This window comes from Archocentrus centrarchus, chromosome 18 (genome assembly GCF_007364275.1).
Source record: "Archocentrus centrarchus isolate MPI-CPG fArcCen1 chromosome 18, fArcCen1, whole genome shotgun sequence".
In the NCBI taxonomy this organism is placed as follows: domain Eukaryota; kingdom Metazoa; phylum Chordata; class Actinopteri; order Cichliformes; family Cichlidae; genus Archocentrus; species Archocentrus centrarchus.
Window position 1 is genome coordinate 1,434,188 of NC_044363.1, and position 18,999 is coordinate 1,453,186.

Genomic DNA, 18,999 nt, shown 5'->3' on the forward strand with positions numbered 1-18,999 from the left:
ATTATAGTTAACGAAAACGAACGAAATAACGAAAACTGAAATTGAAAAAACATTGTCGTTAACTGAAATAAATAAAAACTATAATTAAAAGGAAAAAAACGATAACTAATTAAAACTGAATTGTGAGTTTACAAAACTAACTAAAACTAACTGAAATTATCGATAAGCTGACTTTCATTTACTTGTTTTTTTTTTTTTTTAAGCCTTGTGGATTGATATGAAATCATTTTTTCCGCTCTCCGAGTTTAAGCTGGGAGCGCCATAGGACAACTGTGTGTGTGAGTGCGCATGTGCGTGCGCTCACCGCGCTGGTCTGCAAAGTAATGGCTGCGGTCTGCCGAGAAAGAGGCAGAGTCCCGTATGGAGGTTCTTTGAGTACAAACACCTGCACACGACCACAAGGTAATTAACACACACAATCCAGCTACACAAGCATAAATGTGGACATGAGGTCGGCAAGTTCCGTAGGTTGTGTACAGAGGCCGCAAAGACCCTGCAGGTTTAATTAGCGAGCATCTAACCAAGCTAGCTCCAAAACAGAAGCAGCTTCAGGTGGTGAGAACATCAGGATGCAGCTGGATTTGAGCTTTGACTCCTTCAAAGAGTTTGTTTTTGTCAAACACCACATGTAGCTGTTGTTAATCTACTGCACTGATGCTGAACTTTATTGTGGAGTTTATTGTAGAATTTATTGAGTTTGGGAGTTCATGTTTTTCTTTGTTTCTCCCTGTTGATGTTCATGTGTGTCCTTAATATTACACACATTTAGCATGTCTTGTGAACAGTTGGTTGTTGACTATATTTCTTTAAACTGTATCTTTTGTCAAGTTTTCATTACACAATAGTCACTTTTGCGCCTTGAATCTTGCACCTGATTAGGTATGAAAATACTAAAACTAATACTGAAACTAACTGAAACTAACTAAAACTAAGCATGAAACCAAAAATAAAAACTAATAAAAACGAGAAAATCCACTCTGAAAACTAATTAAAACTAACTGAATTAAAGAAAAAAAGTAAAAACTAACTAAAACTAAACTATAATGTAAAATCCAAAACTATTATAACCCTGGTCTGGACACAGCCAACTTACTGTTCAGAGCATGATGACTCTTTTTGAGACCGTCCTCTCCCCAGCTGGCAGCAATGCCCGAAGGAATGAAAATTTGACCCTAATGTTTTGGAGGGACTGGCTAATTGAAGTAGGCGTATGTATGTTTGTTATGCACAAAATTACTAGGTAATATACAAACTTGACAAAAGTAATCAATATTATATTGCTGTTTTTCCTTTAGATGGTTCACGAGCAGTCAGCCTTGAAAAACTTTTGATATTTGTCTCTGGAGTGGACCAGATTCCTCCTTTGGGCTTCCCCCAGAGGCCTCAAATTGAATTCCTTCATGCCCCGCATGAAAATGGCGCCCGACGGCGCTATCCTGAAGCCAACACGTGCAGCGTTGTTTTGAGGCTTCCTATTCATGCCACATTTGAAGACTTTACTGAATATATGGAGTCTGGAATACTGCAGTCACCAACATTTGGTTTTGTTTAACTTTTTTTTTTTTCCTTTTCATGTTGACTTGCTTGTGGTACACAGTTCGCCTGGATAAACAAGGGCATGCCATCAAACGCATCACCTCTGAGCTGTAATGTCCTTTGTTCTTAATCAGTGTCAATGGGATGATGCAATTGTCTGATAAGCATCATAGATGCACTCTGTTTATTTCAATTAAATAAGATACAGTAATTTGCTTGTTTGAATGCAGCATGTCTTTGCTGCGGCTGCTCTAAAGGTCTTGTTCAAAATATAACTACTTTTTTTACATGTTAATAGTATTTTGTGATTTTTCTGGTTTGAAGTATCAACTGTTGTGTGTAAGTTCTCACTGTGGATAAAACTAGATGTTCCTGAAGGTTTGTTCTGATGTGTCTCAAATGTTTGCCTTTTCTGTGCTGTAGCTGGAGCGTTATTGAATCTTTTTGTACCTTGTGTTCATTGCAAATACCAATGTTAAATTTTGCCTGTTAACATGTTGCCTGAACAATTTGGATTTACTGGATGTTCTGTCATATTTATCAAGATGTCGCATTGACTGCATTAAACAAAGTGAATTGGAAATTAATTTTGTGCCTATCATGGCCTCTGGCCCTCGTGCTGCTGAAAAAACTGGAATGCTTTGTATAAAATGAGACAACATTTACCACAAAACTTTGTAGTGGGTGCCCAGAGCCCCTGATCAAAGACACGGGTGGCATTTTGATCAATTTTAATATTAGCGAGTCCTGCATGGCTAACTATGTATTCTCAGTTGATATTTGTATAAATGACTTTCCTAAAAAGGAAAAAAAAATGGTTAGCGTCTATTGGCCCATTGTGCCCCCTACTCTCAGAGTAAATTTTCAGTTATTTAACAATCTGGTGGCCCAGACACTAGATATCATGTAAAGCGATATGGGTCCTGCCACTGCGAGCATGCGTTTATACATAGTAAATAGTGAAGGAAATGAGTTTTTATGAAGTTTCAAATACACTCATGGTATATGTTTATGCTTACCATATGTACATTTATTTCCCTGAGAAACTTTGTCTTAAACTGGAAAATAATTGATTAAAATACACAAGTACATAAGCAACAGCAGCTCATATATATATATTTAATTTCTTCAATAGCCTGAACTCCGTGGTGTTAGGCTTTTAAAATTTTAGGCTTATAAAATTACCCGGCGCCCTGCCCCGACCCCTCCGACTGTGCCGAGGCCATTTGCGCCAGGTCCCTTTCTCTTGCTTTGCTGCCCTAATTAATGCCTAAAGAAAATACGACGTCGAAATCTAACCATTTCGAAACCGCCGATATTGAAAGACCAACATTTTTGTAATATCTAATAAACACTTTGATCAGACAAGACCTACTTCAAAAGTTATTAATGACGAAGAGAACAGGCAACAACAACACTGACCAACGACAAGGACCAACGACATTGACCAATCACAGACGTTAAGGACGTGCAGACAACTACATGAACCAAAAACAGGGGGCAACAAAAACAACTGCGAGGTGTACACTACTTTACTGCAGATGAATTGGCACGATCGCAGTGAGTAATAACCACAACAGCAGCTAGAGACATACACATATGCAGCAAACACATATGCAACATATATATATTGAGCAAACACTTATGCAGCATACACATATGCAGCAAACACTTATGCAACATACACATATGCAGCATACACATATGCAACATACACATAGACATCAACCAAAGACACATAGCAACAACGTAGAGCAACAACATCTGCACATATTACTTCTACTTATTTTTGACACAAATGGAACCCCATAAATTTGTCCAATGATGTGAGCAGACCAAGTGGACAGGATAAAAGTCAGTTTAGTGTGCAGGTGGCAGATGTGCATCTATAATGGACAGACACACACAGAGAGGCAGAGGAGGAAGAGCGCGTGTGAGAGGAAGAGGATGAGGACCACGGGACAACCATGAGGGAAGCATGACAAAGGGCAGATGACATTTGACAAATGTGTGTTCAATTGTGAGTTGCTGTGTGCAACATCTGACAGCGATGTTGGAGTTGTGTTGGCGTTCTGCTGCCACTGTTTACAGTTTTGCAACAAAGTGTTCAATGACTGAGAATGTGTTTAAGGTTAGGCAACATATGTGTGAAGTGTGTTTAGTGACTGAGGATGTGTTTGCTGTTAGGGAAAAAAGAGGGATTGAGTTGCAGCGGCTGTAGTGCCAGAACTGTGTCCACGTTTTGGCCAGAAGAGTGCGTGATTCAAGAAGTTCATTTAGGCTACTGTGGATTTGATTTAGGGAATGGGGTTCAGTGTTTTAGCAATTGTGAAATACTGTAACTGGGGGGGCCCTCCACCGTCAATGCTAACCTGTGGCCATACAACACCGGACACCACCTCGCATTCCTGGGTGGTCTACAGCATCGCATGGCTGCGCACGAACAGCTGGATCAGCAAGCAGTGCCCCCTGTGTATGTCATAGTTTGGGACACTGTGAACTTTCACCGCTGTCCAGATATGTGAGTGGTTCCCAGACAACCAGCACTACATGAACATGGTCCATCCACCTTACAGCCCCTTCCTCAATCCTATAGAGGGGTTTTCTCTGCATGGAGGTGCAAGGTGTTCAACCGACAGCCCTACACCAGGGAGAATATATTGAAGGCAATGAAACATGCATGTGATGCTGTTACTGTAGAGTCCTGTGAAGGCTGGATTTGGCACACAAGGAGGGGATTGTCTGTGATGTGGCTGGACCTCGCACACAGACATGATGGTGCAGACTGAATGTGTCACACAGTGCTGTGCTTTTCATTTTTTTTTTATTTTTGTTTGTGTAATTCAGCACTGTCATGTCACTCTAACTATGGCAGTGTTTCGCTGTATACACTTGAAATAACATTTTCTGCTGACTACATGCCCTGGATGCTGTGTCTTAAATTATTTGATGTAGTGTGTAACAGAAGGTCGGTTCGAGTATACTTTTACTTGCTGTGAGTGTGTGTTTGGTTTTGCACACAGGCCAACTGCATTTTGCGGTGATGGTTTGATTTTGAGAGGAAAATCTGGGGTTTGTGAATTTAGCTTGAATTTTTGGATTTGTGTTTAAGGTTTTGGGAAAATAGGTGGTGGACTCAGGAAACATGCTGTAGCAATATTGTAACAGACTGTCACTCATTATCAATCCACCAGGACAGTGACTTGTGAACTTACGCCCTCCTGTTTGCCTGACTCTGTGTTTTGTCTGTGAGAGCAACGTAATATGTTGTTTCATAGATCAGGAGCTCATGTTCTTCTGAGTCAGTCTTCAACAGAAAAAGACCAAAAATATATATCAAAGTAATCATAATTATACATTAAGCAGGCGTACAGCTGCAAAGACAGCGATAATGATTGTTTTGAAGTTGATGGTCCACAGATCCAAGCAGGCATGAGCACCCAAGCCACTACAGGGTTACTACAAGGTTTAGCAGTCATGCTAAATGTGACAACCCCGGCACTAGCAGTGATGGGTGGCACTGGCACCAACTGTATTGCCGGCGTGCTGGAAAAAGGCTAAGAGCAAAACAAGTAAGTGATACCACTAGCATTTGGATAAAGGCTTCGTGGCAAGAATGGACATGTTCCATGTTCATGATGTACTCTTTCATTATTAACTCTTGTAGCATCACTTTCTGCCATCTTTTAGTGCAGAAAAGGTCCCAGTTCACGAATAACTGCATAAACTTTATTGAGGACTGGATATGCAGAAGCCTTTTAGTCAGTGATTCTCAAATCCAGGCTCGAGGGCCAGTGTCCTGCAGGTTTTAGATGTGTCTTTGATCAAACACAGCTGAATCAAATGGCTGAATTACCTCCTCGGTATGCAGTCAAGTTCTCCAGAGTCCTGCTAATGACTTCTATATTTGACTCAGGTGTGTTGAAGCACAGACACATCAAAAACCTGCAGGACACCGGGCCACGAGGCCTGGATTTGAGAACCACTGCTTTTAGTGAACACACCGTAAGCGCTAGGGAATAAACAGAACAAACATTGCCACCCTAAAGTGAAGGAAACATACATTTTCTTTGCACACAAACAAACTACTACTCAAATATGTCTGAAGGTCATTTACACTGTCCGCCCAACAGTGCTACAGTACACTGGGTCGCCCTCATGGCAAATTCCACTGTAACCCTTGATAAGCCTACAAGTCACCAGACGCTCCTTTTAAACTGCTGTTAGAAATACATGAGAAGAGTAACTGCTGTATCTGTAAATGCACTTCAGCATAAAGAAGAGGTAAAACTGTACTGCCCTCTAAACAAGCTACCAAATCAGCCAGTGATAAAATTTATAAGAATGTGCTAAATTGCACAGTTTTAACGTTTAGAAGTCTGCATAAAGATATGTAACAATTAAAATCAGGTGTGGCATACTTATGCAAGAAGTATTGGTGGTGGATGGCAGCTGGTAGAAAGATTGCTTTTCTGCGTGTTGAAGTCAGTGAAAAAGGTGGTTTGATGAAGGATCTTATTGGGCAAAAGTTGTTAACTCTAAAACGTGGAAGCACCTTAGTTGTATTCACTGCTGTGCTGTTTGTTGTCCACTGTGTATGAGCACCTGTCGCTTCACATGTCCTTGACACGCTGAAGCCAGCACAACATCCAGTATCAGAATCTGCTTACTTTAAACTTGGTGACAGCCCAAAGACACTGTTTAAATCCCCTCATATTGTCATAGTCTTCTGTGGTGATGTTGATGTTGATGTTGTTGTTGTTTTGGAGTTTGCCCATCCTGCTGCTCTAGGGTGGGGTCTGAGTTCCTCAAGGTGGAGACTCGAAAATTAGTTATGACGTCTTTGTCATGTCATGTCCACCATTTTGTATTCGTCTCACTGATCTTTGACACATATCCTCTTATCTACTGATTGAGAATGAATGAAGCCGTCGCTGCTGCCCACCATTAATCAGGAACATTTGATGAAGCATTTAAAACTGAAGCTAGCTAGTGTTCCAAGTTAATGCCTGATTTAAAAGTAATAGTGAATGTTTCCTTGACTTAAGATGGTAACAACTGCTCAGCACTGGAGCAACAAGGCTGCTCTGAACACACCCCTATAAAAAAAGTTGCTCTACTAAAGAACTTTTGATGTATTATTTTAAAAATGAAGTAGAACAATTTGGAATATTTCTCCTGTGCTCTCTGGTGTCACCCTGCCTATAGTGCTTTTGAACAGTCTGTACTTTCAGACATGACTAGAGCACACCGACAACCACACAGCAACTTCAAATGTGTTCGCTTGACACCAGCAGCTAAACTATATGTAATAGCTGTGTTCGGTACAAATTCCTAGTGAAACTAAACATATGTCTTATGTATTTTTGTGCATTTATTAGTGTTTAAAACACACTTCCCCTATTATATTATTGGTGCACAGTGTCTTGAGGTTATTCAAAGAAGCAAAAAATGTCAGTGAACTTGTAACCACATTTCCTATTTGGGGCAGATCACATGGCTTCAGACCGTCCAATCAAAATGGATGTGACCTCAAAAGAGTGGAGGAAAGTAAAGATTATTTTCTTTCAGCCTAGAAGTGGGGTCATGATGACATCTCTCTCGGTTGCATCATATCTGACATGTCTGATCTTAGGGAATGTAGGTGAGTTGTTTTTTTGTGATTAAAACTTGGATTACGCTGCATTTACTTTGTATTGTTTCCTGTCAATTAAGATTTCCAATAAGAATTAGTTCACATCTAATTAACATGAGAGACATGTTGTATCAGCTAATGTCAGTGAAAGCTTGACTCTGCTATTTTCTTTTCTGGTTTCAATTTAGTTCAGGGGTCCCATCTGGAACAACAGGCATCTGTTCATCAAGACAAAGGTTTTATCCTGGTTGATGTTGGTGAAAGTGTGACTTTGCGATGTTTCTATGAAGGTGATGATTCAGCATGGGTCTTGTGGTATAAGCAAACTCTGGGACAGAAACCAAGGCTTATCTCTACCTACTATGTGTATGATACAAAAATCACTTTTCATGATGAATTCAAGAACAACCCACGCTTTAGACTGGATGCAGCAAACAATGGAATTCACTTGACAATTTCAGATTTGCAAATATCTGACTCAGCTACTTATTACTGTGCATGCAGCTATAGATTGTCTTAACTTTTGCAGAGGGCACCATTGTCAAAGTAAATGAGGCAGGTTTGAAAACCCCAGCCTTAGTCCAACAGTCAGCATCTAAGACGATGCAGCCAGGAGGCTCTGTGACTCTGAACTGCACAGTGACCACTGGGACCTGTGAGGGAGAACACAGTGTTTACTGGTTCAAGAAAACAGAACCATCTCATCCAGGACTCATTTACACCCATGGAGGCAGGAATGATCAGTGTGGGAGGAAAACTAACCCACAAACAGACACCTGTGTCTACAACCTACCAATAGAGGATCTGAATCTTTCTCATATGGGGATCTACTACTGTGCTGTCGACTCGTGTGGACATATAGTGTTCGGAAATGGGACCACGCTGAACATTCAGGGTAAGTAACAGTCTAGCAGCCAAGCAGTCACTGATATTCACAATTTAACTTAACAGAAAACATCCTGAAGTCTATGTTCTGCATGTCTGGCTACATTCAAGAAAAGTATTTGCTCCACTGTAAACTCATTTAGCTGAAAGCTCTGTTATTTCTCCTCCTTAATCTGCAGATGATGTGGACTCCTTAAGAGAAGCTATTGCATTCACAACTATTCTGTGTATATTACTGGTTACCTGTTTGTGTGTGATCATCAACATAAATAGCTGCATCTGTCCAGAATCTCATGCAGGTTTTCAGATTTCTTCATAAAAGATGGAGAGGTAAAATCAATCAGTAAATAAGTAATTTTTTTCATGAATTATGTGCATTATTCACACTTTTCTATACCCTTTGTCATTGTCAGGATTGCCAACATGTTTTAAGGGAGAACAGGAACAGGACTGATGACACCTGGAGTAATGTGTGTACTTTTGATTAAAGCAGTAAAACTCAAAAAGTTTCATCTTTGGCTCTGTATGAGCCCTCATGCTCTCTCTCTTTTTAGAAGTACATCATGAGTTCTTCAATGTTTTTTTTTTTTTTTTTTCAGCTAAATGTGATCACTCTAGATTGTTACTTTGCAATAAAGCTACAAAACAAGCTTTTAAACAGCAACTCATACAAGTGCATTTGCATTTTATATTCACTTCAGCATTCCAGATATGGATTCATAGACACTGAAATACATTGGGTGCAATTGTGTTGTTCATCTGCTTAAATCTAATTGGATGTCTGCTGCCCTTGATATAACCTAGTAACAGTACCCTAGATATAACCAGTCCAGCAAGGTGCATCTTTTCTGAACTTGATCATAATACTGCAAAGTAACCAGTGTAGCTGAACTAAGCTGACTAGTAATTTCATGCAGCTTTCGAATAACACAGAATCACTACACTTCAGTGTGTTCTTTTAGATGTTTCACAAAAACACAATTCAGCTAAACATATGTCTAGCTCTATCTGATTTTAAAACTTTAACGTGACCTAGGACAGTATATGTATACTAAATTTATATATATCTATAAAATTTCACTTGTTGAGCAGTCCTCACCTCTGAATAATTCTAACCCACCAGGCTGCAGCCTATGAAAATTTAAAGCATTCAGTAGTAACATGATTACTCTGCCTATCAATTAATTCATCATTAATCCTTACCGAGCGTATTGTCGCTGACACATTTGCATACCATAATTATGTGTTTGTGCCTGACACTGTTAGTCAAATGTAAACTATTATGAAAATGTACCTGCATGAAATCTACTTGAAAGAAGGTACAGCCAACATGTGGTTATTATGGTAATTCGCGCTCACTGTTGCAGCAAGCCCGCTGCTTGTCACTTCCTAACACACACACACGCACGCATGCACGCACTCACTCACTGACTGAGGGGTGCAGTGAGCAGTGACAGCATGGATAAACCTGTCAGCCATGGCACTCCTGGTCCACCACAAAAAAATGCTGGGACAAGAACAAATTATTATTAATTATTAAATGATGAAAATCTGTTGCGGCGATGAAGAAATGTAACGTCTGTTTAATAGTATAGACAAGTTTCAGGGCTTTCCTGACTGTTACTGCAAATTTTGCATACTGCCACTGCTGTAGTTTCAAGGTTGTCAGCCCCCAGAGGCCCCCAGAAGCAGCTTCCTACCTTGCCCGATAAGAAGCAGCACCTCTGCATATAGACATACAGTACAATGCCAAAGACAGAAACCCTCTACCTCTTGAACCAGTTTTGTTTTTAGTAAAAGACAATGGCTGTTATAGGCTAAAAAAAACAAGCTGAGTGAGTTTATTTCAAATGGGAAATGAACCAACAAGGCAATGGATTCTGGGCTGTTGCTGGTGTATACACACAAAAAAGTGAGTGTATGAAGTGTGATGACTTGCATGATGAGCTAAGACGTCATAGAAAGTTGATCCCCCATATGTTTTCCTTCTTGCACACACGAGCTCTGTGTTTTTTTAACAGGATGTAAGGGTGCTACCATGACAGAAATACTAGCACAGACTTTGAAAACAATTCATTATTGTATGTTACTTCAGATGACACTAAGTCAAGTCAACGTTTAAACAACCTCAGTTGACCAAAGTGCTGTAGGGGTTATACACAATACATACTATACATAAGTTACTAAATCAAAATAAATGTATACTAAAAAAATAAAATACCACAAAGTAATTAAAAGCTGTGTTTGCATAATAAAAGCTCAGCTAGACCTGAAACCAAGTGGGGAAAAAAGAGGTGTTTTAAATGACTGTGAGATTGAGCAGCTCTTATGTGAAAGGGTAAGTTGTTCCAAAGATTAGGCACCACCACTGAAAAGGTTCTACCGCCATGCTTTAAGTGTGGTTCTAGGCATATTCAAGAGCAGCTGGTTTGTAGACCTCAGTGCTGCGGTAGCACTGTGGGGTTTCAAATGTTCAGTTAAATAACAAGGCAACAAACCACTGAGACTCTTAAAAACAAGTAATAAAATTTCAAACTGGGAGGGATCAGACCTGTAGCCAAACTTCAGGTAAGTTTTAATTCTTAGCAGAACACCTCAACGCTTCCCCTGTCTTCTAGAACACTTCCTCGCTGAAGTGATGGCAGGTGAGCGACACAGGTAAGCCGTACAGATGCCAGGAATGGTGGAAGATTCAAGTTTGGTCACCAAGATTGTGCTAAGTTCTGTGGGATGATCGAATATGAAAAAGCATTTGGTAATCATACACCTGAAGAGCAGAGACATCTTGGCAGCACAGAATAAAATAACAGCTAACAGTAGTTCAATCAGGCCTGACAGATGGCTAGCCGCACACACTGCACACACTGCACACACTGCACACACTTTTATTAGCATTAAAATGTAACATAAATTTAAACCAAAAAAAAAAATCAAAAGTAGATCAATGATAACATTTACTTAAAACATGTTCCACAATAGTTGGAAAAAAAAATCCTTTTTTTTTTTTTTTTACCAGCATAAGCAAACTGTGGGACAGAAACTAAAACACATATGAACTTGAGTGACTTCCCATTCTTAATCCACAGGGTTTGATATGATGTCAGCCCACCCTTTACAGATGTAAAAGCTTCAACTCTTCTGGGAAGACTTTCCACAAAGTTTAGAGTATGTTCATAGGAATTTTTGACCATTCTTCCAGAAGCGCGTTTGTTAGGTCAGACGCTGATTTTGGATGAGAAGGCCTGGCTTGCAGATGTTCTGTTGGGTCTAGGTCAGGACTCTGTGCAGAACAGTCAAGTTCTTCCACACCAAACATGCTCATCCATGTGTTTATGGACCTGCTTTGCGCGCCGGTGTGCAGTCATGTTGGAACAGGAAGGGTCCATCCCCAAACTGTTACTAAAAAGTTGGAAGCATGAAATTGTCCAAAATGTCTTGGTATGCTGAAACATTCAGAGTTCCTTTCACTGGAACATGGGGGCTGAGCCTGACTCCTGAAAAATGACCCCACACTGTAATCCCCCCTCCACTAAGCTTTACACTTGGCATTCACCTCCAAACCCAGACAGTAAACGGAGATTTGTCACTCCAGAGAACACGTCTCCACTGCTCTAGAGTCCAGTGACAGCATGCTTTATGCCATTGCATCCAATGCTTTGCATAGCACTTGGTGATGTAAGGCTTGGATGCAGCTACTTGACCATGGAAACCCATTCCATGAAGCTCTCTATGCACTCTTCTTAAATCAAGACAACATGACGTCTGGAGGTCTGCAGCAATTGACACTGCAAAAAGTTGGTGACTTCTGTGCAATTCAAAATCCACTGACGCCCCTCTGGCATTTTACATGGCCTACCACTTTGTGACACAGTTGCTGTTGTTTCCAGTCATAATAATAACACAGTTGCCTGTGGAATATTCAGTGGTGAGGAAATTTCAAGTGGTATCCTGTCTCCACACCATGCTCACATTCACTGAGCTCGTAAGAATGAAAAATTTTTCACAAATGTTTGTAGAAGCAGTCTACATGCCCAGGTGCTTGATTTGTATACCTGTGGCAATGGAAGTGACTAGAACACCTAAATTCAGTGACTTGAATGGGTGAGTGAATAATTTTGGCAATATAGTGCATTTCTACCATCCATGGATATAATATAAAAAATACTTTCCCACATGTGTTCTGGTCCATTTACGTTTGGTCATTTGTTTTACCTTTTAAAAACAGATATTGAAAAACAGTTTTGTTTAGTTTTTTTCATTTCTTAGTGTGAATCCATATAATGTAAAACTAATTATATTTCTTTTTCCCCTTTGAAATCAAAACTTTGTAAAAATTTTACAAGGAATAGAAAACAGAAAAACGGTCTGTCATTTTGCTTAGAATTTTGCATATTTTGGATCGGATCATTGCTTTTGTTCCCTTAAGTCACATGCTTAAGGCGCACACGTCACAAGGGTACCTGCTGGTTTATGACCCTTCAGACAGATGTCACCATGATGAATCTTTTTATTGAAACATCAGCTAAGGTACCATCACTAGTATCACCCCACTTGGCCAAGTTTTATCTCTCCCCTTCTCGCTACAAGAACACGGGGTGGGGTGGGCGGGTGGAGGACCACTCTCCATTTTAGGAGCGCACCTGTCGCATAACACTGCTGAAACATAATATTGGTTACAAGTGATATGTGGAGCAGTGCTCACTCTGGAAACTCTTCAAAAGCCAGTGGCGCCTGCTACTTAGGATAGGAAACTGATGACCACAGGTACTTATATGATGGTGATATGAGGTGTAAAATTAGTAACTGCACAAGTAGTAAAAAGTGAAAACTAGAGACACTACAATAATATAAGTTATAGATAGTACAAGTAAATATATCCCATATAATGATAAATGAAAGTAATAATAACATAGTTGACAGTATATGCTGAGTCACTGCTGACGGTAGGGAAAATGGTACAGGCAGCATATGAAGTATAAAGTGACAAATAGTCACTGCCGATAGTAGGGAAAGGCCCTAACGGTAAATACAGTATGATATGTTGGATGGGTCCCTGCTGTCAGTGAAAAAGTATAGATGAAAATAGCAAAAAAGTCCCGACAGATTGATTCAAAAGTGGACTTCAGCTCGGCGTTTAACACCATCCTTCCTGGCAGACTGGTGACTAAACTGTCAGATCTGGGGATACCACGCTCCACCTGTCTTTGGATCAAGGACTTCCTGACAGACCGTTCCCAGAGGGTAAGAGTAGGTCCCCACCTCTCTTCAGCCATCAGCCTCAGCACCGGCTCTCCACAGGGCTGTGTGCTGAGTCCTCTACTCTTCACCCTCTACACACATGACTGCACCTCCATACATGCCAGTAACTGCATCATTAAGTTTGCGGATGACACCACTGTGGTGGGGCTCATATCAGGCGGGGATGAGTCAGCATACCGGGACGAGGTGCAGCGGCTGTCAAGGTGGTGCAGTGAGAATAACTTGATCCTGAACACCACTAAGACAAAGGAGATGGTAGTAGACTTTAGGAGGACAACACATGTCATTCAACCTCTGTTCATCGAGGGGGATGAAGTGGAGCTGGTTTCAGATTTTAGGTTCCTGGGAGTACATCTGCAGGATGATTTGACCTGGAGTATCAATACGACCAGCATTGTCAGGAAGGCCCAACAGAGACTGCATTTCCTGAGGGTTCTTAGGAGCAACCATCTGACCCAGAATCTGCTGGTGTCCTTCTACCGTGCTCTGTAGAGAGCATCCTGACCTACTGTCTGTGCGTGTGGTTCAACAGCTGCACAGCAGCAGACAGGAAAACACTCCAGCGAATCATCAACACGGCTCAAAAGATCATAGGCTGTCCCCTGCCCTCCCTCCAGGAACTGTTCAATGCCCGCTGCCAGAGGAGGGCACAGAACATCCTCCAGGACCCCTCACACCCTGGACACTCTTTGTTTCAGCTACTGCCATCAGGCAGACGTTTCAGGACAATGAAGGCCAGAACAAACAGACTGAGGAACAGCTTTTATGCCAGGGCTATCATTGAACTGAACTCTGTGTGGTTTGGACAGTGATGTGGGGTGGTAGTGCTGACTGTGTGCGTGCGTTGGTGTGTATTGGGGCTAGATTCGTCTGTTAATTTACTATTGTGCATTGTATTTTAGTAATCATTTTTATCACTCATATTTTTATTATTTTATTATTTATTGTCTGAGGCACCTAGAAAGGAATGCATTTTAAATTTCGTTGTGCAACTTCTGTGTACAATGACAATAAAGATTCTGATTCTGATTCTGATTCAATCACATGATGAGGGCCAGTGACTCCATTGGGCTCCACCCAAACTCTCAAAAGTCAGTTGCTTCGAGTGAGCAGGATTCAGCTCAGACTGCAGAGAGTTACTCATGACAGCGTGAAACTGCAGCAGTGTGCAAAGCAGACACTCGCACGCAGGTAGCTTCTTTTTGCACGTGGCTGCTAAGATCTACATTCATGGGTGGTTGAATTTATGCACAGGAAATTAATACCTGTGCCATCAAAACTCGGTTATTTGCTTGAATTATGATTTTTCTTGCATGTGACTTTTGATATAAACTATATTCTATATAAGACAGCTTTAAACATAATCACAGACAGGAAGACAGAAGAGCTGAGTATTAAAGTGAGTGAAATGAGACAAGCCTGTGTATGCACACTCAAGGTGATGCAGGCAGTTATAAGCATGTGAAAAAAAAAGGGCAAAGGAAGCAAAGTAACCAGTGACCAAAAAAAAAGTTTATTACAACATGAATACTACTGAGACAGAAAAGAGGGAAATCAGTTAAATCACAAATGAACCAAAAAAAACCCAACACCAGAGAACTCACTCACACTATGTCAATAAAGATGTGTAGGAACGTGAAGCCTCACTACAATACACACAGAAATGTTAAAGGTGAGAACTTGGGGCTAAAACAAAGGAAAGTGGTACGAGCAGCAGCTTCCTTAATCACAGAGCCATTTTTTGTACAAGCAATATTTCAACTAAGTTGCTGTCTGTAAGCACCCTGAAGTGACTTTCTTTGTGCTTTAATGCTATATAAATAAAATGTAATTGAAATTAACTCGCTAATTTGTTAGTTTTTGTATTAAAGGAAAAAAAAAAAGCAGGTATAATCTGACCTGTAAGGTGCTGTAGTGTGAGTGAGGCTAGTCAGTTAAATTTCAGTAGGTAAAAGTTTAATGGTAAGTTGAAGAGTGACTTTGTGTATCTTTGTGTACCACCTTATATATCTCTCTCAAAATCATGACACTATGCTGTGAATGTGAACCTGTTTCCTTGCATACAGTGTCACTTTAAATCAGCCAATCAAACGCAGTCTTGCCCCTGAAGAGCCTGTGATGAGAGAGGTTCTTTCCACTCAAGTCACCGATTTGAGCACAATGACATCTCCACAGTCTGTTTTCTATTTGATGTTTTTGTTCTTTGGGGAAATGGGTGAGTTGTGTTTTTTTCCTCAGCAGCTTTTATCTTTTAGAGATTCTGGTCACTCTTAATAACGTGGCTTTTAATTGTTTCTAGTTTACTTCCTGAATTTGAAAGGAACTGTCTTTGCTTTATCTCTCCTGTCACTTCAGCTCAGAGGAGTCATCAGTCCTCGTCTGTTCATCAAGAGAGCAGTTTTATATCCGCTAATGTTGGGGAGAGTATAACTTTGAAATGTGTCTACAAAGATGAAGTGGTAGCAAGGTTTTACTGGTATAAGCAAACACTCGGACAGAAGCCGAGGCTCATTTCTAGCTTCTATTCATATGATAAAAATGGCACTTTCTATGATGAATGTCAGAACAATCCACGATTCACACTGGATACAGGAAAAGCTCAAAATCATTTGAACATAAGAAATCTGCAGATCTCAGACTCAGCTACTTATTTCTGTGCGAGTAGCTATTCGGTAAGTTTTTCATTTGCAGAAGGCATCACTCTCAGTGTTAAAGGATCGGGTTTGAACCTTCAGCCTTTAGTCCAACAGTCTGCACCTGAGATCATCCAGCCAGGAGGCTCTGTGACTCTGAACTGTACAGTACACACTGGGACCTGTGATGGAGAACACAGTGTTTACTGGTTCAAAGACTCTGAAGAATCTCATTCAGGACTCATTTACACCAACGAAGGGAGGAATGATGAGTGTGAGAGGAAACCAAAGACAAATACAAACACCTGTGTTTACAACTTCCCACTGAAGAACCTGAATGTTTCTCATGCTGGGACCTACTACTGTGCTGTTGCCTCATGTGGATACATGATTTTTGGAAACGGGACCAAGCTGGACTTGGAGAGTGAGTAGAAGCTTAACATTTCCTCACCTGATAAATACTCAGGGTTATGTTCTAGTTAAAGGGTTAACACAACATTGAAAAGCTGCTAATGTCATCGCATCTGTCTGTTACTGCAGCTGAGGCGACGTCTCTTCTCTCTGTGTATTTCTTGAGTGCTGCCCTGGCATTCACCACCATGCTGATCATTTTACTGGCTCTCTTACTGTACCATATAAGCAGACGCCAGTGTACAGGTAAATGTTGCTGCTTGTGTGAAATGTATTTAAAACTGCAGTGTGCTATTGTAGAAACACAGCTTCTCTTTTGTGTTTCAGGATCTCATGCAAGATTTTCAGCTTCCTTTGTAACAAACTCAGAGGTAGAATATCAAAATTTTAAATAATTTTACTGCTATGAGAAGTATTTGTTATCCATCTGTCCGTTTTCTTGTGGCATATTGTGATTTGTGGATTTATTTCATTGCCAGAATTGTGAACCTGAAGAAAACCTTCATTATGCTGCTTTGAGGGTAAACAAGACCAGCAGATCTACCAGAAAAAGACAGGACCCAGAGGATAAATGTCTCTATTCCAGTATAAAGCAATAAACTGGACATGTTTATTTCTATGTAATAGGGCTTAAGCTTAGCAGCTGTGTCTTATGTGTAATTTTACCTAAAAATTATGAGTTTTAAAGTAGATTGTGGCATTATTTCTCTGCACTTTCTCTCTTTTTTTGTTAATTAATTGTAAATTTTTTGTTAGTTATTAAGAAAAATTCAAACTGATATTTGCAATAACGGTGCAAAATTTGCTCAGTCTCCAAAATGAAATGTGAAATTATTGTTCCACCACTCAGTACTTCCTCATTGATATCTACATACTAATAAAACTATACTCTATGAAATTGAAATTTTTCATGGAAAAACAAATACATGTTTTGTCAATGATCTCATATCTCAAAATCTCATATTCACACTGTATAACTGCACATTAAAGCAATAGACAAGATACCTTAAGACGCCTCTATTAGACTCTACAGTGAGCCAGCTCTAATGGACTTTTGCTTTTTTAGAAACTTAGAATATTTTTTTTTCTTTATTTGATGAAGCAAACCACTGAGCCATGCCAAATGAATATAAATGTAAAGAAACTGAGAAATAATAATTACATGTAGAATACTAATATATATGTATATAATAATTTACAGATTTCTAAATTTTACAATTTTGACTTCTGTAGCTCAAGATAAAATTTTAAATTGATAAAGTTAAGTTAATTTCATACCATTGTGGCATGAAATTACCTACTTAACATTGATATTCTGTTGTGCTACAAACAGTGTCTTTTTGGATTTTCAGTGTGCATATTGGTTGTGTCTGAAACAAACTGGCCCACCCTCTTGTAACATATCCGGTTTGCACAGTGCACACACTAAGACACTGCAGCAATTAGCAAACTTTTCCTTTTCTTGTATTCTAGCTAAACTAGAAACCAGGAAAGGTTCCTGGTAAAACCAGACAATTTCAACTAAAGTGTGTGTGTGTGTGTGGGGGGGGGGGGCTGATCAGCCGACATCTTCACCCGATTGTAAAGACGCATCTGTTTATTGATTGGGTTTGATGCAGTTTCTGTTTTCAAAGGAGAGGCCTGCAACCACAACATAGCCAAGCCTTAAAGTTATAGAGCTGCATGGAGAAGTTTCATTTTCATGTACAGCCAGTGTGATGGCAGGAGGGTAAACTGTATAATACATGTAAACTATATGATGAAATATCTTTTATTTTGCTCAACCAAATATCATAAATTTTAAGTAACTAATCAAATATACACGTCTGGCCCTTTATTCTCATTTCATACCTAGTGAAAATGAATTTGACAACTCTAATGGTAAGTGAGCTGGTTTTATACAGTGCTTTATACAGCATGTTTTCATTCACAACCATTCACACAAGCACAGCAGTCACATACAAAATCTCACTCCAGTGAATGCACTGGAAGACTGACTGCAGACTGGAGCAGCCAGGGTTTGAACCACCAACCTTCTGATCAGTAGATGACCTGTTCGACCTCCAGCGCTACAGACACATTACACCTTTTTTCTACACTTTTTGAGTTCATCCTCACCTCATTTTATTATTAGAAAGAACAGTACAGAATGTTTCATCTGACATTGCTATAAAGTATTTTAAATGCTGTGAGGACAGGAAAGTGTATGATATTAATGATTTCAGTTAAGTCTGTGGTTTTCAAATGTTTCCTGGCGTGCCTTATGTTTTTGTTGATTAGTAACAATAACCGCTAACCACAGAGTTAAGTAAACAAGCCAAGGTCTTAAAACAAAACAAACTTTCATCTGGGATTACTTACATTTTGGCTCAATGAGAATCATACATGTTGCAACCTGTAGATGTTACTTATCTAATGATCCCCCAGTCACACAGGCTTTGAGATGGGATGGCAACCACTATCTGCTGGGAAATAATGTGTTTGAAGGTTGCTGGTAGTCACAGTGAAATCAGTCCATGAGCCCCTGATAACCACAGGGGGCGAGGGAAAAGTGAGCATTTCCTGCCTGGATCTCCTTGCAATTGCCTATAGTAGGGGTGTCAGTCATAGGACAGCCCAAAATTGAAGACACAGTTTGAG

The 18,999-nt window shown here is 40.0% G+C and overlaps 1 protein-coding gene, 1 long non-coding RNA gene and 1 pseudogene across 2 annotated transcripts; all 3 read left to right on the forward strand.

Moving 5' to 3' along the window:
• The first annotated feature begins 1,072 nt into the window (after positions 1 to 1,072).
• On the forward strand, positions 1,073 to 2,119 carry LOC115797572 (uncharacterized). The gene is made up of 2 exons (XR_004021433.1): positions 1,073 to 1,202; positions 1,296 to 2,119. It is a non-coding gene; the product is annotated as an uncharacterized LOC115797572 (long non-coding RNA).
• Positions 2,120 to 7,125: 5,006 nt separating this feature from the next.
• Positions 7,126 to 8,375, forward strand: LOC115797597 (titin-like; annotated as a pseudogene).
• Positions 8,376 to 15,475: 7,100 nt separating this feature from the next.
• Positions 15,476 to 16,958, forward strand: LOC115797570 (immunoglobulin kappa light chain-like). Its single transcript, XM_030754172.1, has 5 exons — positions 15,476 to 15,530; positions 15,671 to 16,372; positions 16,489 to 16,605; positions 16,687 to 16,730; positions 16,839 to 16,958. The coding sequence occupies exons 1-5, from the start codon at positions 15,476 to 15,478 to the stop codon at positions 16,956 to 16,958; spliced, it is 1,038 nt and encodes a 345-aa protein (XP_030610032.1).
• The last annotated feature ends 2,041 nt before the right edge of the window (positions 16,959 to 18,999 follow it).